This window comes from Liolophura sinensis, chromosome 2 (assembly GCF_032854445.1).
Source record: "Liolophura sinensis isolate JHLJ2023 chromosome 2, CUHK_Ljap_v2, whole genome shotgun sequence".
NCBI classification, from domain to species: domain Eukaryota; kingdom Metazoa; phylum Mollusca; class Polyplacophora; order Chitonida; family Chitonidae; genus Liolophura; species Liolophura sinensis.
In genome coordinates this window covers 5,048,777-5,075,521 of record NC_088296.1, presented here as the reverse complement: position 1 = coordinate 5,075,521, position 26,745 = coordinate 5,048,777, and the positions used below count along the sequence as shown (strand labels likewise).

General features: G+C 38.6%; 1 protein-coding gene across 4 annotated transcripts in view; it reads right to left on the bottom strand.

The window, feature by feature from the left end:
• Positions 1 to 26,745, bottom strand: part of LOC135462644 (cholinesterase 2-like) — a 36,897-nt gene that overhangs the window by 5,287 nt on the left and 4,865 nt on the right. For 3 of the 4 annotated variants that reach the window (XM_064739867.1, XM_064739868.1, XM_064739870.1), the window contains exons 2-4: positions 8,477 to 8,585; positions 8,154 to 8,352; positions 740 to 1,951 (exon numbers count right to left, since the gene is read on the bottom strand). In XM_064739867.1, the coding sequence (XP_064595937.1) occupies positions 740 to 1,951; positions 8,154 to 8,352; positions 8,477 to 8,579 (1,514 nt within the window). In that variant the 5' untranslated portion in view covers positions 8,580 to 8,585. Of the gene's footprint in view, positions 1 to 739; positions 1,952 to 8,153; positions 8,353 to 8,476; positions 8,586 to 10,686; positions 10,816 to 26,745 lie in introns of those variants that run through there. The other variant, XM_064739869.1, reaches the window with a different exon arrangement.

The following is a 26,745-nucleotide window of genomic DNA, read 5'->3' as shown; positions in this document are numbered from 1 at the left end:
AACTGTAGCAAACTGTATACACCAAGAAAATTTATTCCCGAAAGGGTAAGAAGAACCGATGTCGTTTTCGCACTTTGACGTAAGCAATAAAACACATTTACACCAGCCCCTAAAGGCCCATTCCCAAAGCTTTCAGCGCAGAAAGCAATTTTTGTTTTTAGTGACTTTTCACAAATTTCACACGACTTTCGCTGCGTACAAACGGAAATACTGTTTCGAGAAAATATACGTATTTATTTATTTACTTCATTGTTGATTAACGCCATACTCAAAATTTTTCATACTATCGAGGGGCTGTTTTATGGGTAGAGAAATCCGGAATGTCCGGTGTAAACCACCGACCTTTTGCAACTTACAGACGAACTTTTGATGTAAGACAATTGATGTAAGACAAGTAGTCAACGAACATTTGACCGCAAAATCGGACACAATAGTGTCGTCGATCGCTTATTGTCACCAAGGATTTTAAAGCTGTCAAACCCGGGTTGGATCATACCAACGACTTTAAAAATTGAACTTGTTGCTGTCTTGCTGAGCCACGAAACATGATTGATTGGTCCGATATCAGTATAATGTGGCTAGTGTCTTCGACATGATCCATAAGTGGCGGCAGCCCATTGGCGGAATAGATTCGCCCTGTCACAAGAAGACGTAGTATATTTACATATACCCAACGATCTTCTCATCCTCATATGACTGAAAAGTTGCACAACATAGAAAAACAAAAACAGTTACGTACCCAGTGGACGCAAAGGTCACCAAGTAGGACATGAGCACATCGCTGATCCGCTTGTCCTCCACAGAGTAACCGCCGCTTGCATTGTACGGCATTCCGAAGGCGAATTCGATTTCGTAACCATGGATCACCCCCATCCATTGTGGCCAGGGATTGTTAGGAGATCGGTGATGGAAATGGTATAAATACACACCTAGGTCTTCTGTGGCGTACGCTCTGGCGAATCGAATTACAGGGCATTTAAAATCGTGGTCACCAACGATATTGTCAACCACCTTGACGTTGGTGCCGCGTATCTTTTTTGGAACGCCGTTGACGTAAACTTGCAACAGATGTTCAAACGCTAGGCTTGTGTTGGGAAAAATCGGGGACGTAGAGAGTGTCACTCTGTTAATGATGTTTTTAATTTCTGGCAGAGTCACAGAAGGTTCTGCCGAATTTCTGTAGTCGAACTTTTTGCTGTCGAAAAGTTGCATGAAATACGTTTGTTCGTCCGTTGTGAAGCCCAACAGAATATTACAGCGCTTGAAATCTTTGTTCCTTATCAGCTCCTCCGGAGACTTGGTGATGAAGCTGCCGTCAACGGTGGGTTTAAAATGCCAAGGATTCATCTGAAAAGACGCTAGTTCATGTGCCGATTTTTTCCGCAGGCACTCGACCACTTCCTGTGCGTTATCCCTATCGCAACCGAGTTCCTTTGCGTACATATCAGAATACTTGACACTTTCCCTCGGCTTTTGGAACGCCCAATCACATAGCGCAGTAGAACTCATCATGATGGCGTTGGAAAAGTAGTCCCACGACGGCTGAGCCAGCAAATGGTAGCTCACGCTAGCGGATCCGGCACTTTCTCCAAATAGCGTTATTTTGTTACGGTCCCCCCCGAAAGCCTCGATATTTTGATAAGTCCATTTTAGAGCCAAAGACTGATCCATGAGACCTACGTTTCCGCTTGCCTCCGGAACCCCTAAATTGAGGAAACCAAAGGGACCTACACGATAGTTCATGGATACAATGATCGCGTTGTGAGTGGCCGCCATGAAGGATCCGTCGTACACCTGAAGATCTGACGACCCAGATATAAATCCCCCTCCGTATACCCATACCAGGGTGGTCAGCTTTCTCATGGGTCTCTGGATGTTTCTGGGGACCCAGATGTTCAGATACAGACAATCCTCGCTGACAGGAACCGTGGGGATCCACATGTCATCCCCTCTGAAATAGACGTCAAAAATCTTATTTATTACTTTATTGGTGTGTAGCGCTGAAGATAAGAAACCTTTAGTTATAGCACGGCGGCTTGGTTCATGGGTGGTGAAAAATGTGAGTCCTCAGTAAAACAATGCTGTAGCTAAGTGCCTTGATCAAGGATAACTCGATTGAAACGTGATCCTTGCTTTAGAGGATACATGAATCGTTTGGATTTTATTTCTTAATATGTAATTTATGATTTGTCCTACAATATTAAAGTTCAATAAAGCTTCTCCGCTTTACTTGGTGGGAGCTCGGGTGGGAGGTGGTTATGGATTCCTTTAAACCACAGTTTTCCTTAAGTCCCAGCATGTTTCATATTTTAAAATTTAAAGATGAAACATGTATAAAACGGAGTGTGTTATTTAAAGATATCAAATATGCCTCAGTTTTGATTTTTGGCATAACTTTCTACATTTCCCTTCATAGGTAATCTGCGTTTTATATTTTCTTTTCATGTACCCTTTAAACCAAAACAAAATTTGATTAATGTAATAAATCTGACATGACTTGAATATCGGTATCATGATATTCTGAGGAACAGACTGAAAACAAAATGTTTTGAAACATACAACAAAAACAAACAAGAAAGACTCACAGACAAAGGCAATACAATAATAGGATGTGGCTTCCGAACCTGTGCGCAGGACACGATCAGAGATTAATTCTGATAGTGTGAATGTTATGTGAGAATGTGTTACTCCTAACAGTACAACTGATCTATAACTACTGAAGTAACACCATACGTGAAACCATTCATGACATTGTAATTTGATTGCCTTTGACACCGTACTTCACATGCTCATCTTGCTTCCCCCATCAACAAATCCCAAAGAAAATTGATTGACAGAAATAAAGTATGTTCCAAGTCAAATAGCACAGTCCCGCATTTGCCTGGACAGCTGGGAGCTGGATTCTGTAAACCTTTTTCGGTTTATATTGAATTTTTCTCAATCCATGCTTAAAATATATTGAATCGTTAGCGCAGGAATCAGAACAAATCAGTCTGCATACATTAAAGAACATGAAGAGTTTCTACCACCATAGATGTTACCAAGTTGTAAAGAAAAAGAGAACAAACATAACGTTGTCTAAAAGTATGCGAAACTGCGCGCATTGCAATCAAATGATGAATGTATGCACCAGGTATACACCTTCTGCTTAGTTCTGAACTGAATTAACTGATTTAAAACAAAATCGTGCATAAAGTTAGCATGAAATTTGCAATCCCAAACAAAATATATCAATAGAAATAAACCACATTCAAATTCAAAGGGGCAGCCATAATATGGTTAGGTTATCGCCCATGGGCTCGAGATCTCCGGGTTGTATAGAAGAGTTAAGTCCTCATACTCAAAACAAGGAGATTGAAAGCGTACATATAGTAATTAATTAGTGCAACATAATTAATCAACTGGCATGTGGTCCTTTAGACGCCCTTGTCGAGTACATATATATATATATATATATATATATATATATATATATATATATATATATATATATATATGTGATCACTTTCATTTTTTTAAGGAAATCTAGTGATCTCTTCTGTAAAATTTTGAACACTCCGTATGTGATAAGAAGCATACAGAGTGTAAGTTTTGAATAACATTATATATAGGTATAACGAGTAATCCCCCTTTTTCCTGAAAGGATAGTTTCCGTTGGCTGATCAACGCCAACCCGCATATGTGGTATCACGCATTGTCTGATGAGGTGTACTAGTTAAAACTGTGATAATTTGATCAAACGAATCGACCCGGAGCACTTCGCGCCGTATGCACTAAATCAATCTGGCCATACAGACACAAATGTATGCTTGCAACATATATGTCCTCGCACAAGATAGCAAACTTTTCTCATTCTCTATTTGTCAAAGATAACCAGTAAAATATACCTAGAAATAGACAAAGGCCGGGAATGATTTCCACCCCTTAAGCCATGGCGCTTGAGGACGAGTAATTTACTACTATTACAGCATTGTCATTAACAGCTAAAATAAAATAAGATACATTGACCAGAGGCCAAAAATTTCACCGGTAATACGTGTGACCATTTGCCAGCTATCACACTGCCTTCGTTGCTCTTGTTTTGTTCTCTACACCATACGTCTTTTTATATTGTATTCCTGTATAAACCAAGATTCTGCTGTTGGACTAAGAATCCTCGAGGTCTGGTCCCTTTGTATTGTTGTCATGTAATTGTATATAACTTATTTATTAAATTCTATTAAAATATGATAATCAGTACAGATAATCAGTACTGAGTAACGCTCCTATCGTCAGTGTGAAGACATGCGTCATCCAAACGTGCTACAACAAGGCAAGCGTGAAATAAGAGTTAAAGAGCAAATCTGCGCCAAGTCAGGAACAGAACTGTAGGCATCGTGCATTGCATTTAGCACTAAGAGACGGATGCAAAATGTGAAAACCGTTGCAAATACTTACAAGTGTTTACAAAATCATGTGCAATAAGCCCATCTTCAGTAAGTAGACAACCCCCGTGATCATTTACAGGTCACCTGGAAAACGCCCTACAAATCCAACAACCGAGGACGCGGGGAAAACAAAACATCCGGGTTCTTACGTCTTGTTTTACACATGCTACCCACGGTTTGGGGAAAATAATACCAATATGGGCGTACAGCCATAATCATCCATCCATTCATTCATTCCTGTTTGCTGAACTGTTAAAGCGGGGTTCTTTGTATAACTATTTCATCTTCTTGAAGTAAGCTTCTTAAGAATTAACATCATTTAACAATCAAAGAACCACAGAAAGGAAGACCAGAAAACCCTAGTCATACAAACACATATGCTTATTTTCTCTCACCACAAATAAATATACTCGCATTGGCATCCCATCGTTTTTCATTACTATAATCAAAATTTAATTTCACATGCCTGAATATATGTAACTTGAATTACATCCATAATCATGTAGCCATGGGGTTATATTTATCTAAGTGAAAAAAGGAAGAGGTGCCATTGTGCTTTACACTACTAACATGGAGCATCAGATTCAACAAAAGACTGGCAAATCTGATTACATTTATGTGGTCCATTTAACAAAATGGGATAGAGGTGTTTTTCAGAGGTAATGTCTACTGATTTTGTCTGATTGTCTTGATTTTGTGCTGTCCTCTTTCTCTAAAGAATGTTGGGAGTGATACGAGAGTAATGCTGATTACGTTTGGAATTCAGACTGGTTTTTCTTTTTAATAGTAGATTCGACTTTAAAGTGAACACGTTGGACGAAAAGCATAAAAATCTGCAAACATTTCATTAGTGAATGTTATTATCACTAGAATTGTTTTAAAAGTATCTTGGAAGAGATTCAAATATAGATCTGGTAAGGCAGATTGTGGTGACTAAGTAACTGCATTTATAAGATTCATGATTCAGAACAGTATCCGGTAGACGGTATAGATCAATTAGATTATGCGTTTGTCAAATTACAAACGGAGTTTTTCTTGTACAGCAAGTTCACGTTATATTCATAGACTTTCCTGACTAAGCTATATATGTGTATTTCTTCCTACCTTATATAAACGATCCAATAATGTGCCGCTGTTTGGCAATACTTTTTCATCAACTCCTGGTGCATTGCAGTCGTGTTTGTTGTCTAAGAAGGATCAAGAAAAGAAACTATCCCACGCATGATCACGTCCGCGGATAAATGGGAGACGAAAATGGTTTTCAATAGGTCACAGTTAAATTACGGCTATAAGTTATTCAAAACGTTCAACCCTTTGCTAAAATTCCTCAGGGTAAAATATGGGACAGACAATTGAAAACTACATACTTTTCTCTTAACGAGAGAATTAACACTCCACACCTCTCAACCATCCATTAACCACTACGTTTCAACTACTGTAACAGTGCGGGGCTTTGACATCCACACTCCAAATGGCTTCTATATCAATGGACGGACATCGCACAAACGCATGCAGTTGTCTTTTCATTGGGTTTGGCAAATTTGATATAAGAGGTGTAAATAAATATAATAAAGGTGAAAAACACAGATGATGGTATTGGTTAGAGTGCATGTGCGGAGCTATTGACAGTCTGCGTATACTGCAGGATTATGATATGATTTTGCTCTAGCAAAATGTTAAAATGTGAACCGTCCAGATTTAATTTTCAGTATTGTGCAATGTGGTCAAATGAGAACGATCCATGGCAGCTAACAATAAGATCGTTTGTTACTGACCATCAGAGTGTTATATACATAAAATATATGTTTACATTAGATGGCTAGTTAAATACGTCACAGGGAAACAGTACGGCAATGTGACACTCTTACAGTCCATGTTTGGTGTAGTGATCTTCAGGGGAATTAAACATGGTTGTGCAGCTATTGTTTAACTACGACAAACACGTGACGGCATGCATCAGCCTAAGAACAACAGGTTGGGAAAAGATTATATATTGCAGAATGCATGCAAGTGAATACGTTTATATTTGTCATATTTTCGAATTCAAATGAAAATCGATTAAATTAAAGTCCTCAATTACATGTATGTTCTTTGATTGGTTTGGGTGTCAAATATTTGCAAAAATAACGATAACATGCCGCTACCTTTGTGTATTCGTGAATATCTATGGCAACAGACAGTCAAGCGGCCCTACCATGCCGTAAAGCGACGAGTTTTTGCTCTGGAACGTCACATTGTTGTCGTAATTACGTAACACGTTAACATCTTGTTCGCACTCAAAATGTCGGAAAGCGAAAGGAAACAAGAACAACAAACTGAACCTTACTTTTAACTAAAGTAGTAAAACAATACATACTGATATTTTGTAGGCAAAACTTTTAATGTATTATTCATACAATGCAACAAAACGTTATCTCTGGTCGATACAGCTTGGACCAGAGTGGATATAACGCTGGAATAGGTGCCTTATCAGCACGGCTTTCTTCCTGGCCAAGTAAGCTTGAGCGTTGCTTGACAGTTGCTATCATTGCTGTTGCCATTAGGTTTTTCACCTACTCTTTTAACCCAGCTTAGATTTACAAACGGCTTAGCTTGCTCACTGGTTTTGGGGAAAGAATACTTTGGTTTATTATATTCTATAAAGAATATATTTTATCAAAGAAAGAGCATGAATATGAAGAAAATGCCTGCTGTGTTAATCGATCTAGATGTGTGGATATACAATTGCGTATGGAAGTTAGTTACTATGGATGTATTGAATACAGTAAGTGAAACTTATCTGTCTCTCATTTTCTTTACAAAACATGGGTTCTTACATATCCAAAGACTGCTTTACAAGACAGACAAACAGATACTAACGGGTGTAACACAGAGAACAGAAGATATAAAACACAGATTGTAAATACACAAATATATAAAAAAAAGATTGTAATCATATCTCACTTCCAGGGAAAAGGAAAAACACTTTACTAAACATTTCACGTGAAGTAATTTCCCTTAAAACAAAACAGAAAATATCTTTTTGTTCATCTTTGATTTAAACTACTGAAGATGTGAGACATATGAAGGTATGCATACATCAATCCAGAATCCGGCTCTGCATTATCTAAAAGGAAAAAAATATCATGGAGAAATTTTCTCCACGTTTATCACTTTGGGAATAAAGCTGGATTGGCTAACTACGATCAGATGAATTATTATTATTATTATTATTATTAAGGTAACAGATAAATGCTGTTTTGTTATCAGATTCCATAGCAAAAAATAATCAGTTAAATGTAAAAGAAAGTTTACTGTTTGACTCATGGTATTCTGTTATTGCTGCAATTCACTCTATTAAATGTAGCACAGATATTTTAAATGGTATATTTCGAGTTGAATATGACACAGTATTACATTATAATGGTAGAATACATTCTAGCATCACTCGGACAACAGACTCTCTCTTAACATTAATAAATTACTTTTGGAGTGTGGTAAATAAGCTGTCGAAATGGGCGTCAGTTTTGAGGCTATTTTTTACGGCTTGGCAAAATTGTGTTCATTTACCAAAGGAAAAACTATCTGTATCTGTGTTTTATTCAAATATTTTTTCAAGGGTTTTTTTTAGCAGGAAAATACACGGGTGTCTTTTGATTTTTACGCTGTAAAGTGTGAGCTGCAAGTCATTGTGTTATGATGTGTTGTAATGTGTTATGCAGCATTCCAAGAACTCTAAGGACTCACCTGAAGCCGGTGTACTTAAAGGTTTGGAAACAAGCTGATGAATATTGGGTGGCGTCTCTGATATTGGTCCAAGGCTGGGCCTCCAGGGGTCGCCTGAATCGGCCCTGTCCCACTGGAGGTTGGGCGTACGGGATCCCCAGGAACCTGTCCACAGGGATCTGCTGATTTGTAATGAAGGTTCTGGAACCCTGCACTTCACCTATGGGTATGGAAAAAATTATACCTCAGTAATCTATGTGAGACTGGGTTACAATGTGAAATAAAACAGAATGAGAAAATAAGATAATTGAACAAACTAACTAAAACTTATGTAATAAACCGACCTTTAGATGTTCTGATCACTGGACGAAGGGTGTCTTCCTGGGTCAAGGTCATACTTATAAATCCAGACAAGAGAAGAAAGGTCAAGGTCGTCGGCCAGTACATGGTGACCTGTGTAGGTAAAACATAGAGATTTGATGTAATGTGTAAAGTATACATAGTGGAAACGCGTTCAAATCTGTCTATTTATGCCGCGATTGTATGTGAGATAAAGGGTTAAAGTTTTATATTAATAGCTCTACGTTGGTGATGTGCTTTTGACAAAAGTAACACTTTACTATAAATTTAAAAACAATACTTCATTGATCACCCAATAAACATACTTACGGTAAACAATCTTAGTGCACTGGGAATATCAGTTAAACACCGTGATGGCAGCTCTAAACCTTGCCTACTGATGGATTTAGGCAAACACAAAAACGAACCAAATGAAAGAGTTTTATTATTCGGAAACGTGTTGTGGAACATTTTCTATACTCTGTCTTATCCAATTATACAAACACAGAGTAGAAAACCTTTGTGTTGCAGGCATTTGGTATAAAACGTGGATTAGATAAATTCAATTTGGAAATGTTGGCGAGTAAAGTGTAAACTGCTTTTGGTGGTAAGAAATTTACTTCCTGAGTGAAGAGTGAAGGAGCACTGACTGGATAATACTGCCAAAGAGGCATTTTAGGTTGTTGATAAATTCCGGTATAAATTCCTGCACTGTTCTTTTATATCTAGTTAAAATTTATCACAATTTTGTTTGTTTTGGATAGAACTGAAAACTTTTTGACCACTGTTATTACTTCACTCGCTGGGAGTTAGCAAGGTAACAAAATGTCATGACTTCGCATCCAGCAACAACAGCTCAAAAATGGTGGTCATGCCACGTTAATTTTCTGATGTGTTGTAAAGAGACGTGCAAAATATATGTGGAGGTATGGCATTGTACTACACAAAATTTACAGTATGTATATTTTATAGGTTGAGGTTGACAAATTTACTACCTAAACAGTAAGGAAAATAAATGCGTTCGTGTCGCCTTAATCTTGACGTGTGTTTAAACCGTCGGATTTTCCCTTCATAGTAGCAGACTTCTGATCGCAAGAGCAATAACCCAGTCTGACTCTCGCATATCGCTCATGATGCAGCTAAGAGCGTTGTCCGTATTTTTATGCAGGGCGACTAGCCTGGTTCCCCATAATCTCGGTTATCTAAACACAGCCTGCAAGCGAACACGACAGGCAGATGTCTTTGTAATTGAGCATGTAGAGCTACAGGCAACAAGGGTAATCCACACGGTAATGGGAACCACAAGTGAGAAGGCTTCACTTTTATTTCTTCAGCTCAGTGTTTATTTACACTGTAGATGAGATTATTTGGAGAGGCACCCATTTCGGCGTCCATGGCCTCTCGTTTTAAGGCTATATCTGTTTCCGTGGATTTACGGATCTGCGAGATAAAAGCCGTGCTAGCAAATCAAAATGGTGTTGAGTAAAGACTGTGTTACCTGGGAAAATCCAAACGCGGATTACTCTGAAGGCGAATGATGAGTAGAAATGAGATACTTATCTCAATTTTTGATACCTATAATAAGACGGACAAAGGTTCAGCAGAACATGACCTTCTCTTACGCTAAGTGTGAACAAATGTTTGCTAACACGACAATCAAGGAGGGCACAGGCTCAAATCTCCAGCTCCCACTGCTGTTGCAAAGTAGAGTGAGTGAGTGCTTGGGGTTCACCGTCGTAAATGGGGTTTTATCTAGTGCTGCTTCACTGAGACGACTCACCGAAGGCAAGTAAGCCGCCCCGCCTAAGCCATATTACGGGTTAACCAGTCGTTGCACTATCCCCTTCATGCAGAGCGCCAAGCGTTTTAAAGTCTTAGGTGTGACTTAGGAGCGGGTAGACCCAGGCTCCCGAATCGGACGCTCTACCAACTGTGCTATCCGGGCGGGTTTGAAGCGTAGTAGAAGCGCTGCGAGTAAAAGAGGAATTTGCAGCATATCTACACTAGATGTGTTATGCTGTTTGTGGTTTTATGTTGTTTGTTGCGACATATATATATACCTTAAGGATATTTAGCATCTATGCGTGTACGATTACGTTTACTGTTAAAGTATACGTGAAAAGGCACATTATAAAGACGATTATATGGTTATGGTTCCTTCCAGTTCTTTAACTTTTATTTTTATATTTATAATATAATAAAAAAACAAACTTACCGAAATCCCAGTAAACTTTACTAGTGTATAATCTTGCACATTGAATGAGACGGTCTAACACGTATAAACAGCAGTGGAGAGATTGAAGCTCTCATGATGTCATCTACACTATCAAAATGGTCCATAAACCCAACCGTGGAATTCGAACAATTCCCTTCCACATTTAAGTCAATGAGTATAGATACAGCTTTGGTGGTTTTAACCATTAACGTCTTCTTAAAAATAAAATAAAAAATACGGATTGCTAAAGGGGTGTTTCACTCATAATGCATTGTGTATGCGGTTGAAAAGTTTTCACACATATATATTGTTCGCTGAAGTTAGGTCATTTCTGGGCGAGCCGGTATTGTTTCCGTACAATGGAGCCCCTGTGGATTATAGAGATGTGCATCATATCTGCCTATGGCGGCCGGAAGTTTTGCGCAACTGAATGATCAACCCTTGTGTAAACTCAGGGATGAGGTACAAAAACAACGCGCAGCGCCGGAAGGTTGGTGAACCATATTACCACCAGGTTGGAACATCCGCTTGAAGGAAAGTACCTCGATAAGCACACAGCAGGACGTGAGATCGCGATGATGGACTGATGGATTAAGCCATTTCTGTAAAATAGGTGAATTTTTTTCTATTGTTTCTTCGCTTTTGTATTATTGCAAAGAAGCCACATAAATGATTGGCGGACAGGCTGACTGTTCTATAAGTGCATAAATCGAATATAGTTTTTTTTTCTTTAAGCGAGTCGCCTATATTCAGCTGTCTTCGAAATCAGTCATACATGCTAACAAAATTACCTTTGGTAAGTGACACGTAACAATACAAGGTCTGTATGTGGATATGTTAAAAGTTCATATTCTTGCAAGGAAAGTAAAGTTAGAGCACTTTTTAAAAATCATAATGTTAAAGTCCATAAGCTGAGTTTCGGTGGCAAATATCCATTACTCAAAGTATTCAGAAGCCAGTAGCATGCTGGATATTGGGCGGACTTCGACATGCTTTTGCGGAGGACGACACCAGTTACCTAAACTTCTATCGACTTAACTGTAAACCTTGCTACTGACACTGCCATATTTGAAATTTTTTACTATAATATAACCTTAATAAATGAATTGTATTTTATCTGTTGTAGTGAATGACCTCACTGCAGCATAGATTCAGTGATAGGTGTTAAGAAATTAAAGTGATGTAGCCTATTCGCAGAGACAGTAGTGTAGGCCGTGTTACTGCGCGGAGTTTCTTCCAACCGCTTGTTGGTGCAGGCATTGTAAAACAACTTACGCTCCACACCCATTCTCCAGCACGCAACTTGCGTTTGAATAATTATGACGTCGCCCGATTCAGTGAGTTCTTGTTGTCGAAACTAAGCTTATGGAGTTTAACATTATGAATTAGAAAAGTATTTTAGCCGCATTTTCTTTGTAATAATAAGGATGTTCAACATGCGAATGTGTAGAGCTTGTGTGGTTATGTGCCGCTGGTTAAATGCAATTTTTGTAGCGAGTATGACCATAGTTCCTTGGGGCTGGGTACAACTGTTTCTCGTTTTTTTATTTGTTGCTTTTTTCATTAGAAGAAATGTACTTTTTCTTGTAATATTTTAAGGTACAGAGGGTTTACAGACTATGCCATATTCGCAAACGACATGTCTAGCGAGAGTGTGACAGTTGGAAAATGGTCGCACGTAACCGGTGAAATCCCGCCTCTTGTCAGTTTACGTCAGCATGGGTTTTATTCTAACTGTTCGTGCAAATGCTTAAGTATTGACAAATTACACGCTCTCTAGCAGCGTGACTTAAGCAGAATTTGATATAACAGTACAGTGTCAATTGTAATATTACAGTGAGTGAGTGAATGCGTGGGGTTTAACGTCGTACTTAACAATTTTATAGTCATATGACGACGGTAATATTACAGAGGTTATCGGTCTAGAGCCGGTCCCGGTAGCACGTGGTAGAGCGTAGATCCAGGGTCAACACCTAAGACCTTAAAAACAGAGGAAGTTGTAACCTCGCTTGGCATTCAGCATTAAGGGAACCGTATTAGTATAATGACTCGGGCGCGGCGCCTTACTTGACTTCAGTAAGCCGTCTCGGTGAAGCAGCACTAGATGAAAGAGCGGTGGAAATCGTCCTGCAACAAGGAGGCACATTACATACACTCTAAGGACTCCTTCGTCGTATGACTGAAATATTGTTAAGTACGACGTTAAACCCAAAGCACTCACTCACTGGTCTAGAATGATGTACTGTGATCGCATTTATTAAACAAGAGAATACGGGTAGCTCGCCCGATTGAGCAGTTTGTAAAAAATGTTCAAGTCATGTGAGGCCTTCAGATATTGAATTCTAAACCAAAATCAAGTAGAATGATTGCGACCGTCATACAGGATATTATCCTGTAATTACATAGTGCTGAGATCTTGCCATTAAACCAGCAAAAAAGACCAAAATTATTGTTCTGTCACAACAATGACTGTTTCTTGTATGCGTAAGCATTGCGAAGCTGTGACTTTATATGTACTGGAGCTGTAAATCATTGCGATGCCAGAAGACACTGTGGAGAGTGCACAACTTTACCACAGAGGTGTTTGATTTGCAACTCGTGAACAGCATTTTGAAATCTATGTGCCATGAGAGGCAATTGCAACTGTGAATAGCTGAGCCAAATGGTGAGCTATGAGGTAAGATCTCCTTGGTCTTTGATATGCAAATTCCCACCGATTGTTAGCTAAATGTGTAATATGTAATATCGATATTACACATATGTAATATCGATGGCCTTATGCAACCTTATGACTGGACAAAATCTTTAACCAAACTCGACACCGACACCACCACCGACCGCACGTGATCCACCCTCTAACAATACCTCTCCTTACTTTGTAAGGCGAGCTAACAATAACATGACAAGACATAAGAAAGACGAGGCCCAAAGACAAAGCACCAAAGAAGATAGGACACTAAAACAAAACACCCATGGGGAGCAACGACCTAGGACAAAGCACCCATTGCAGATATGATTTGTATGGCAAATACCAGAGACATAAATACCAACATATATTACACTACTTACTTAAATAGTAAATTCAAAATCGTGCTTGTTTAATAATAATATTGTTGTTTCATTTTCCAGGAAAAACATATGGACTGTAATATCTCTAAACGTTAGGTGTTATACCCGTGTTATTTTATGTCTCAAAGTTTCGTGCCTTTTGTCTCTGGTGTCTCTCGCTGGTGTTCCTAACCAGTCAGACTTTCTGCGTTACCATATACCGATTTAAAACCGTACATACATTCTCACAGTGACATTAGCCCAGTCACCAACCGACACACCCAGTCTCTACAGCCAAAAGTAGGACAATTGAAGAAAACAATGCCCCAGAACATTTCCTGTGAAAACAAACGGCTTCCCGGAGCGACCTTTTTCACTTTACACAGCGCAACTTCCGTATTATTCCGGAAACTTCCGTACGAAAACGGAAACACCCAAGCGTTCAGAAATTCGGCCATTTTCCCCCCTCCATATGTTGTTTATGAGACAACAGCGAGTGAATCTATTTTGTGAGGTATAGGTGCGTGACTTTTATTGAAGTCAACCTTTTGTTGAATGCACACGACTTCACTGTTTACTTAGTGGAAATGTCAAGCTCAGCTATTGAAATTTACAATGTTTTTGCTGGAAACTGCGATTTTGAATTTGGCAGGCAGCTAATAATTTTGACGACGTGGAGTAAACTTTCGAAGTTGCTTTTCGTTATGTTTAATACGGGAGTTAGCGGAAATACAGGAATCACGTGATGATGCAATCTAGTGCGATTCAGATCATCTACATGTATTATACTTCTATTGTGTTAACAGTTACGAGTCTGAAACAAGAGCAGTATTTAGGCTGAAAATGGAGGCGTTTGGTAGAAGTTACAAAAACTGCCAGATAACAATAGAAATTCAAACTTTTATTTTTTCCTGACATTAATTTTTTTCTCTAGGACATTTTAAGAGTTCTTCCTCTCCCCACTTTCGCTTCCCATGGAAGTGTATTATTCTTAAATAGTCAGTAGTTAGTTGCTATATTAATGATACTAATGCTGATACCTGTGTATGACAGAATGTATACAGTTACAAACAAATTAACCTGATCTTTGCCTACTTTGTTATTTACAACTTATCATTAGTTTATTTTCATTTTCAACTTAACAGGAGTTATTTCCATTTCCAATTTCAACTTAACAGGAGTTATTTCCATTCTCAACTTATCAGGAGTTCATTTCCAATTTCAACTTATCAGGAGTTCATTTTCATTTTCAACTTAACAGGAGCTCATTTCCATTTTCAACTTAACAGGAGCTCATTTCCATTTTCAACTTATCAGGAGTTCATTTCCAATTTTCACTTATCAGGAGTTCATTTCCATTCTCAACTTAACAGGAGTTATTTCCATTTCCAATTTCAACTTAACAGGAGTTCATTTCCATTCTCAACTTAACAGGAGCTCATTTCCATTCTCATCTTATCAGGAGCTCATTTCCATTCTCAACTTAACAGGAGCTCATTTCCATTCTCATCTTATCAGGAGCTCATTTCCATTCTCAACTTATCAGGAGTTCATTTCCATTCTCAACTTATCAGGAGTTCATTTCCATTCTCAACTTAACAGGAGCTCATTTCCATTCTCATCTTATCAGGAGCTCATTTCCATTCTCAACTTAACAGGAGTTCATTTCCATTCTCAACTTAACAGGAGCTCATTTCCATTCTCATCTTATCAGGAGCTCATGTCCATTCTCAACTTAACAGGAGTTCATTTCCATTCTCAACTTATCAGGAGTTCATTTCCATTCTCAACTTATCAGGAGTTCATTTCCAATTTCAACTTAACAGGAGCTCATTTCCATTCTCAACTTATCAGGAGTTCATTTCCATTCTCAACTTAACAGGAGCTCATTTCCATTCTCATCTTATCAGGAGCTCATTTCCATTCTCAACTTATCAGGAGTTCATTTCCATTCTCAACTTATCAGGAGCTCATTTCCATTCTCATCTTATCAGGAGCTCATTTCCAATTTCAACTTATCAGGAGTTCATTTCCATTCTCAACTTATCAGGAGTTCATTTCCATTCTCAACTTAACAGGAGCTCATTTCCATTCTCAACTTATCAGGAGTTCATTTCCATTCTCAACTTAACAGGAGTTCATTTCCATTCTCAACTTAACAGGAGTTCATTTCCAATTTCAACTTATCAGGAGTTCATTTCCATTCTCAACTTAACAGGAGTTCATTTCCAATTTCAACTTAACAGGAGTTCATTTCCATTCTCAACTTATCAGGAGTTCATTTCCATTCTCAACTTAACAGGAGCTCATTTCCAATTTCAACTTAACAGGAGCTCATTTCCATTCTCAACATAACAGGAGTTCATTTTCAATTTCAACTTAACAGGAGTTCATTTCCATAAAGCTCTCCTGAAGGAGTCATGGAGATAATTATATGAGCAGCAAGCAGTAGCGGTGATAGTTTAGTTTGTTGTAACGCGATCTTTCATATGGAAATTCGCATACATTCAAGCGCATTTTGGAGTACATAGCAACTTCGTTAACGTAGTCATCGCGTCGTTTGTTCACTGATCATTTCCTTTTTATCGCTGTCGTGACAAATCCCATACAAGCTTCTAATCAGAAGATGGATCCAGGTTCTTGTGTGAAGTAAACATGGCGGATTTCTTCGCCCAAGACTGAAGGTTTGAATCATTTCAGGTAAACCTATGTAAGTTTTGGAAATGTTCTCGCAAGACACTTACGAGTAGATTATCAAAGAGCATATACATGTATATGTTTACACATTTCCTCCTGTATATGGAGTTTTCTTTTATATGTACAATTTTTTTTTATCTTCAAATTGTTGGGTGCTTAGAAACGTATGAATGGGAACTTTTATCCGACGTCAAATAATACCTTTTTAGAGTGAGCGGTCGCAAAAATATATGCGTGTTCAGTTGTTTTATACGCACGATACACCTTTCCATGGCTCCATTGTTGCGTGGGGTCAGTGAATGAGGATGTCTATAGATAGAGTACGTGGGTCTGTAGAACATATCGAAGCTAAGAAGCATAAATCCTCAACCTGCCAAAACAGCACCGACATGTGGCGTATACATAACGGGTAATAATCTGCATCTGCTATGTATACAGCTGTACGTGTGCGTAACCGAAATGTTTGCACAGGTGGTGCTTTATTAGCCAACATTTTCCGCCCGTTAGCTTCTACACCGTAAAAAAAATATGTAATCTTAATTTTAGAGGGGCTCACGCTGGTTTCGTCTACTGGGGCTTGGTTTCGCCGGCTTCCATTTTTTCGTAGCGTCAGTCAACTAAAAAAATAAGTAAGCAAGTATTTGTCACATATATGCACACTTGGTTCATAGCTACCCAATAATGACACGTGAGAATTGTTTTGTGTTTAATTTTTTCATATCATTATAGTGTTAACATTATCTTGCTCAACTTAATGCCTGCCCAAGCTGAACGGTTTGACATCTATATCTTTCCATCGGTTTTCAAGTTGTATAGTTTTATACGGAAGAATAAAAAAAAAAACCATGGCAGTTAGTAGGATTGCATATTTGCGATGTGTGTCAAAAATGTGAACCACGGTTCAAATGGTCAGCTTAGAATGAAAAGAAACAGGCAGCTGAAAAAACAAGATATTTGCCATCTGGAATATATCTATGTGGCGAAGAAGCCTCGGCTGTTACATATGTAATGTGCACCATACTTAGTGTTGATGGATTAGATGCTCCAGGATTCCTAACGAGACCCATCCGACCCGAGTTCCCCAGCTGCCTAAGTTCAGAAGTCGACAAAAACGAAGTCTAACGTTTTTATGGTCACCTCCCCCACTGCCTAAATTTAGAAATCTCCAAAAACGAAGTCTGACGTTTTTATGGTCACCTCCCCAACTGCCTAAGTTTAGAATTCACTAAAACGAATTTAAACGTTTTTATGGTCATCTCGTTTTTTCCGAATTATAGAACAAAACGATCCTACATATGATTGGCGTATTGCAGACTTATATAAAGACAGCTTAACCAGTCAAATGATTGTCCCATTTCTTTTCTATCATTGTGGGTTTCTCTAATAATGAACAATTTCTCTAGTTTTCTCTAGTTAAAGACAAAAACATGTATGTGAACACGTTGCCGCGAATTCTGATTTACCTGTATTGACTCAAGGGCTTGATAGTTCTCAGCACCAAAAATGTGTGGTTCTTTCTCTGTTTTTTCTACTTGTTGGTACGCCAGTGTGACCGCTTGCGCAGTCGCGCACAGTCTTCCAATACGGCGTGCAATTGTGTACACCACACATCCAGATCTGGTATTTTTCTTTTTTGACCACGTAATGTTAATTGGTTATTTATCAAGTGCGTTTTTAATGGTGCTTGTTCGGGCGTTAATGGACCAATTCCTGATATAACGTTGATAACTTTTCAATACACAGAAGTCTTTTCTATGAATACACATACACAGAATAAAATTTATCTGACTGATGTTTTACGCCGTACTCAAGAATACACTTATACAACGGCGGCCAGCATTATTGTGGGAGAAAACCGGGCAGAGCCCGGGAAATCACATGACCTTCCCACGCACGGACAGGGAGGAAGTCAGTATGAGCTGGACTTGAACTCACAGTGACCGCATTGGTGAGAGGCTCCTGGATTACCGTTAACCGTTAACCGTTAACCACCCCGGCCTCGGAGAAATCCTGCGGTAAACTGACAAAAGGCCGTAATTCACCGGTTACGTGTGACCATTTTTCCAAGTATTACACCGCCCTCACTGTTTTGGTTTTACTCTGTATGCTGTACGCCCATAATACAGTTGTCACTGTTCTGGTTTTTACTCTCTCTGCTGTATGTCTATCACACTGTTGTTGCTGTTCTGGCTTTACTCTCCATGCAGTACTTCTAACATACTGTCATCACTGTTCTGGTTTGACTCTCTATGCCGTACGTCTATTACGCTCTCGTCGCTGCTCTGGTTTTACTCGCTATGCTGTATGTCTATTACACTGTTGTCTTTCTGATTTTACTCTGTATACTGTGCATCTATCACACTGTCGTCACTGTTCTGGTTTTACTCTCTATGCTGTATGTCTATCACACTGTCGTCGCTGCTCTAGTTTTACTCTCTATGCTGTACGTCTATCACACAGTTGCCACTACTTTCTATGCTGTACGTCTACCACACTGTTGTCGTTCTGGTTTTACCCTCTATGCCCCACGTCCATCACACTGTCGCTACTGTTCTGGTCTTACTTTCAATGATGTACGTCTATCACACTGTCGCTACTGTTCTGGTCTTACTTTCAATGCTGTATGTCCATCACACTGTTGTCACTGTTCTGGTTTTACTCTATATGCTGCAAGTCTTTCACATGTTTCTCTTCTAACTACAGTTTACACAATTTCCTCCAAGCACTACGGTATTCTGTCCACCCACAAACCGGACCGCCCATGGACACTGAAAATATCTTCAGTATAAACACTAATGAAATACATGAATAAGTAACCAAGAACACAAGGTGGCTATTATCATCATCAGTCAGCTTATGGTTTAGCACCTGCTTAGTATTAGCTGACAACAAGCTGTTAGTAATAAGGGGTGTGTCTTCAAAGGCGGGTAGTCGAACATCAGACGTGCCTAGTTAACGATCCCGACTTGCGTCATCTTACAGTCAAATTATCGCGTTAAGCTCAGCTGAGAAAATGTTTCCAACATTGCGCAGGATGCGTGATCATTTTAGTCCGCCCTTTCTACTTCCCTCGAAACTGTGTGTGCTGATAATGAAAAATATCAGTAACTGGTGTACTGAACTAATTCAAACCCAGGCCTTCGTATTAACTGATTGGCACTTGACCATTGAGGTCGCGTAAAATGTCTCTTCCAGTTTGCGCTCCATCCGATGGGGTAGTATCAGGTGAAAGGGAATGGTTTTCCCCATAATTATGATAGGTAATAAAATAAGAATATTTCTGATTATTGCTTTCAATAAGTAAATAAATTGATTAATTTATAAATTATTTATTTATTTATTTGAATAGTGTTTTACGCCGTACTCAAGAATATTTCACTTATACGAAGGCGGCTAGCATTATAGTGGGAGGAAACGGGGCAGAGCTCGGGAAAAAACCACGACCATCTCTAGGTTGCTGACAGACCTTCCCACTTACGGCTGGAGAGGAAGCCAGCATGAGCTGGACGAACTCACAACAACCGCATTGGTGAGAGGCTCCTGGATCATTACGGTGCGCTATATATTTAATATATAAATATTTTATTTATTTCTCGTTGGCGTTTTACGGCATACTTTATCACTATGTCACTTATACGACGGCGGCCAAAATTATGGTGTGACGAAACCATCCACTGGTTGCTGAAAGACCTTTCCACGTATGACCGAAGAGGAAACTAGGATGGGGTGGAGTTGCACTAGCACGCTATCCAATATGCCACGAAGGTACCCAAATAAACAAGTGCGTATACAGAGCAGCGACATCTGTGTTCTTATAAACGAAGAAGCCCGCTAATTTCTTGCCGCCAAACTGGCTGTACGTTGGTAAATTATCTAAGTAGTGGAATACGCTTTAAGATGGTTTGTGTAACGCATATACTGACAACGAAGTAAAAGTCGTCATTTTGTGTTTTAAAACATACGTGTTTTTATGTGTACTACGACAATTGTGCAAATGCTCATTTATCAATGTCTGATTACCCCAAGCTTAAGAACTATTAATCAAAATCAAAAAATGTGTCACTTTTCACCGAGCACGTGTTTGCGTGGGCGTATGAATGTACACTACGCAGCTGCGAGGCTTCTCAGCGACGAAATACAATGGCATATACGTTGGTGGGCACACAACCCAGACACGCCCACTTCACAGTCAACTTTCTCGACTTCCCGCCGTGTAAAGGAGATATACCATTCTACAAGAGCTGCCAGATAACTCAACATTTTCTTTGATTGTTTTCTGATTTCCCGGTTACAATTACACCATATATACCACTCGGTGACGTCTTGAACCGACGCATACTTAGAATCAGCACTTGGCGCGTGATAACCTAGACTTTGATGTCTTTATCGGTGGGGAATATCACGTGGTGCTCGAGAGGAAGCCAAAGATGGAATGTGTTTCTAGTTTCGGAATTGTGATAAATGCTTGTCAGAACTAGACGATAAAAAGATTTATAAATCCACATATGAGAAAGATCTGTACATGTATACGACATTGCCTACAAGAAGTAAAACCAAATTCATGACTCCGTTTGCTTGGTGTTCAGGCACTGATATTTACGTATGCCTATTGTGACAATGACTTTTAAGATAGAAAGTTATTAATTTAAGGTGTCGGCCTCCGTTTCATTACCAGCCAAACTGTACAAACATATATTTATTTAATCAGTATTTTACTATGGTGGGAGGAAAATAGGGAGACCCCTCGGGAAACCTCCGATCATGCGCAGGTTGCTACAGACCACATACGTACAAATATATAGATAACTGTCGTTTTTCCGTTTAGTATATATGAAAGAAAGTCACAGCAAAACGAAATATGTGACCATGAGTAGAAATCCTATAACAATAGAAAATACAACAGAGCACATAAAATTAGGGAATACCAAACATGAGCCAAATTTACATATCTGTAAACACATTTAGATGTGTATATATTTTTTCTACTATGCATAGAGAAAATTAAGGACCATAAATAAGCATTAATGCATCGTACCTTGTAGTAAAGTGATACATATTTTCGTTCCAATTTATCAATTGTGACATTTCTTCGTGGCTCAGCAAATATAGCGTTTTCCTGATTTAACACATTTTGCAACATGAAGCATTCCCCAGAATAACTCACTGTTGATATTCATCTAAGATAGGTAGTTGTTGATAAGTAAATCAGGGAAACTGTCCAAACAGTTTTACAGCGTAGGGATTTCATCATTCATCGGGCCGTACAAATATGGCAGAAACGGAAGTAAGAAATATTAGCTATATCTAAAGATTCTATCAACTGTTTTTCAGAGAGCGTTCATTGCTGTTATATACTAAACCGTTCTACTGAGAAATTTGGAAATGTATTTTTATTTAATGCACCAAATTATACCTACTTTACTTATAATCCCATGAAAACTAAGCGCTGGAATCACAGCGGATGCAAACAAAGGCCAATCTTCTATTTTCAGTTCTAGGTGAAAGGCTCGCCGATAAATTAAATATGGATACCAATTTTATGTTACACATGCTACCACCAAAACATTATCTTTTTAAAAATCACGGTAAAATAATGTAACCATGTATATCGAGAACTGCCTACATAAATAAACCTAACAAGCAAAATGTGTCATGAATATTTGTCTGTAAGTCCGTGACCAGAATGGAGATACTGGAAGTCAGTATAATAATTTTGCATAATGTAGATTTTCAGTTTCTTTAAGGTTTCATATTTGGATGTTTCAGTCTCACACGTCGATCCTTACTAAAGTATATGTTTGTGATAACACAGAGATATATAGCCCATACTCATCCACTCATTCATTCATTCATTCATATAAACTATGACTGGAAATGGTGGCTGACTCTTTAAATGTTGGACGGAGAATAACAATCATTGTCATTCGAACTATAAAAATTCGACAGTGCGCCAAAAGAGTTTGAACTGAAATGAACCCATTACAGTGATTCAATGCATACTTTAACCATCAGATTAACAGCTTCAGTGTCACAGTAGGCCTACACTAATATGACATGTCCCTTTCCCACTGTAATCAGCATAGTTCACATTAGAAAGTGTTCTTCTCATACAGAATATAAGCACTAACCAAATCGTTATTCTTGAGTACGGCATAAAACACCAATCAAATAAACACATACAGAGATAGAGATAAAATGTCTTTCTGGGCGGCTGACTGCTTGATCCACAAATATATACGTGTCATAAAGATACCCGAATACGTTTTTATAAGTTCAAACTTCTAATGAGATTACATGTTTATACACGTCTCGTCTAACGAATGTTTTGAAAAAAAATAGCGTGGAAATTGTTTGGTGAGTCTGACATTTTGTTTCAGGGTTATGGATTTTAGTAATGCTATTAAGTAAAGTTCTATACACCTTCAATACTAAGGTATAGATCATGGGTTAGACAGTTGTTTCATAATTAGAATTTCGAAAATTTGAATCCTTTGGCTGCACTCAAAAAAATTAATCTGTTAATATTAAGAGAGAGTCTGTTGTATGAGTGATGCTAGAATGTATTCAGTTATTATAACATAATACTGTGCCATATCAAACATAATATTCTGTTAATCTAATAGAATCTTTATGTTGATTAATAGAATATGTGTGTTATGTTAAACAGAATAATCTGTTCCAACAGAAGAATACAATCTTGTATCACTCAGACAACGGACTTTCTGTTATAATTAACAAATTAATTTTGAGCGTAATGTTTGTCATATTCAAAGAATTACATCATGGGCACTCACTGGCAGATATTGGGGATAGGATCTCCTAAGTTAAAGCCTCCCGTCCTTGTCACAATTGAATAAATCTGCCACATATCTAAAATTCAGCTTATTCTAGCAGGCATAGTCTGCATTTGTCTATCTATTACACTATCAAATCAGCCACGATTCTGTATCCCTGAAAATATTAGAAGAACTAGGTCAACAGTCAGCGCTATCTCTCCTCATTCCAGAGAGAACCGATACAGGAACCAGAAGAAACGGTTGGGTGTATTTTCTGGAATGTCAAAAGTTCCGAAGACGGAAATATCACCGTGTCATAACAGAGGAAGCGTCCATGGGTGATAAACTCGACATCTGGCCGCCATCTTGACCATTTTTTAGCACAGTGCTCAGCGAGCCTGGCTAATATAGTCATTCAATGCTTTTTACAAGGTCAGACACTCGCCATATCGCATAAACAACGGTCAGCGCACATTCGACACGAAAACGAGGCCGACCTCAAAACGAGGATATATAGCCTCGAAATTCCGCGCGTTTTCGACATAGCACGCGCGATGGGAGTTATAACTAGCTTTCTGATGGAGAGTGTGACTGCAAAGAAATGCACCTAGTTTCTGGCAAAACAACTTATCATTTGACATCTTCGCGTAGAGACTGCGGTTAGAGATGTTTTTCACCTGGCTATGTACGTGAGCGGATGAAAAAAATAGAAACATAACAAGATAGAAATCAGGAGTTTGCGTGCATATTTTAACAGTCATGCGGGTAAATCTCCTCAGACATGGGAAGATAGTTGATATGCATATACAAGATGACCTACTAATGTAACATTTTTCTTTGAAGTTCAGGAAACTCGAGTTCGCCGATGTACAACGAAGCTGAGGTAAAACCACCAGCGTCTCAGCTGCTACTTTAGAAGAGTGTTCACGTGGTTATGTACATTCATAAACTTAATTTTAAAGCAGATCTTCACATCACAATTGTGAAAAACCGTACTGAAAGTTAATATAAAAATGATTTCTTAGAGATCACAAGACCTGTGTATACAAAAAATAACAAAAAGTATTAAAATCAGATCAGCAAATCTACTTACTCAATCTTGTAGGCCGCCATTACAGTCAAAGTTAAAGAACACAACAGAATTCTGCGATAACCTGTTGAAAGCTACTGTAGAAATGATGTCTGAGATCATAATTATATGCATAAAGCCCGTGTGTATCCTAAGAAAAGAATATTGAAATCAGATCACTTAAGTACACTTAGAAAACAATGTTACTTTTAACAGAAAGATTGTGATGCTGGAATGTATTCTGCTATTAACCGTAACATAATACTCTGCCACATTCAATATGATATCCTATCAGCTAAATACAGCCTTTGTGTTGAATATGGCATTGAGATAGGCTCTTAATCCCAGACTGAATAGAATTTGTGGGCTATATTTAACAGAATAATTTTTTGCAATAACAGAATACATTCTGGGATCATCCAATGGAATTTCTGTTAAATTTAACAGGTTATTGTTTTTAGAGTAGGCCACCATTATAGATCCAAAATGATGACGTCATGCTGTCACTTCGTGCTTCTTTCAAATGTCCAAATGTTGTGTGGCCACTGTTCACAAAGAACTGTTTTGTCTGATGAAACGTTTATTAATTTTACCTCCAGCGTTTGAACACTGTCAACTTAGCACTCAGACATTTTTTCAAGCACTCCTAGCTATAAGTTTTGCAGGGTATCATTATGTCTGCATCTTGTCAATAATGTTGATCAGCTATATATTGTCTGTCAGCAACCTGCTGAAATAAAAATACTGTTTTAGAAAAATCAGAAAAAGATAATTCTTTACAACGGACTAAAACTAATGTCCAGAAAAGGTTTGATTTTAAAACATATGATTAAGTCCGTGGGACTACAGACGCTCATGTTGAATATTTAGTGGAGCAAAGACAAAAAACCTCGAACTCCTGTTTGGATGCAGTAGATTTTTGAAAAACATCGTGGCCGTTTAAAATAGGATTGGGAAATAAATTCCTCAGTTAGTTTTCCTTTACTATAGTTTAGTTTCGTATATGACTGTGCTATGGTAAGCCATTCTGCAGAGGGAACCGGGCCAATGTTAACTGTAGGAAAGTTTTACTTCTACGCCACATGCCTTGTACATCTCTTAGAGTTACACATACGTTACTGAATCATCATGCGTTAACATCTCTTTGAAGTGCTTGGATAGAAACAGAAGCATAAAACATGTGTGTATGGGTACATACCAGTGGGTTTTGGTTCGCGCTCGTTGAGCGTCGGAAGCACAAGCGTGTTGGAGTATGTGGTTGAAAGGTTCTAGTGGGAGACAGGAGGGGCGGACTGAGCGATCCCAGGCGCCTTAAACGTCAACCAAATATAACAAAATACGTATTTTGGCATCGAGAAACGTTGTTTTAAAAGCAGTCGTCAGTAACAAAGGATTTCATCGGTTACGTGGGACCTTTTGTTAACTATGTCATGCTGTCGCTGTTGTGGTTTTACTCTTAGCCTAAATGTCAATCAAATATATTCACTTTATACCGGTTACATGTGACCATTTGCCAACTGCCACATGTAGTCGCTGTTCTTCTTTCACTCTTTAACCTCAATCAAATATCCCCACTTGAACATGCAAGCATTCCATGTTCTACACACACATTTATTTTGGTATCTAGAAACGTTTTCTAAACATTCGTCAGTAACAAACAGTACCAAACGTTTACACGGTCATATCCGTACTTTTAGACCGGATTTCACCGGTTATGCGTGACTATTTGCCAACTGTCACATTTTGTGACTGTTCTGGTTTTACTCTTAAATATCATTCAAAGTACCATCTCCGTCTCTTACAAGTGTATTACGCTTCATACAAAATATTTTGGCATGTAGCAACGTCTTTTTAAAGCATTCGTTTGACCGAACGGTACTAAAAGCGTTCAGATTGTTAATGATTAGGCTGAATTTGACCGGTTACATGTGAACATTTCCCAACTATATCGCACTGTCGTCACTGCTTTTAGCTGGTAGAGCGTCCACTTCGGGGACGGTAGATCCAGGGTCAATCCTGTGTCGGGTCACACCTAAGACCTTAAAAGAGGAAGTTGTTAGCTTGGCGTTAAGAGTTACGGGGATAGTGCAACGACTAGCTGTCCCGTATCAGGTGGAGTGGCTTACTTGCCTTCCGTAAGTCGTCTGAGTGAAGCAGCACTAGATAAACGAGCGGTGGAAATCCGTCCTGCAACAAGGACCGTCCTGCACTCTAAGGTCTCCCTTGTCATCATATGAATAAAAAATTGTTAAGTGCGACGTTAAACCCCAAGCACTTAGTCACTCGTCACTGCTTTTGTATTACCGACAGGAAATGCTCAGCAGAGTTACCATTTAATCGAGAAAAATGTTGATACGATTAGAGTAATTGCTCTTGTATTTGACAGGTCAACACCCTGTTGAATGAACGTCACATATTAGCTTGTGGCATGTGTGTATGTGTATACGGCTAAAAGCGTATGATACAACA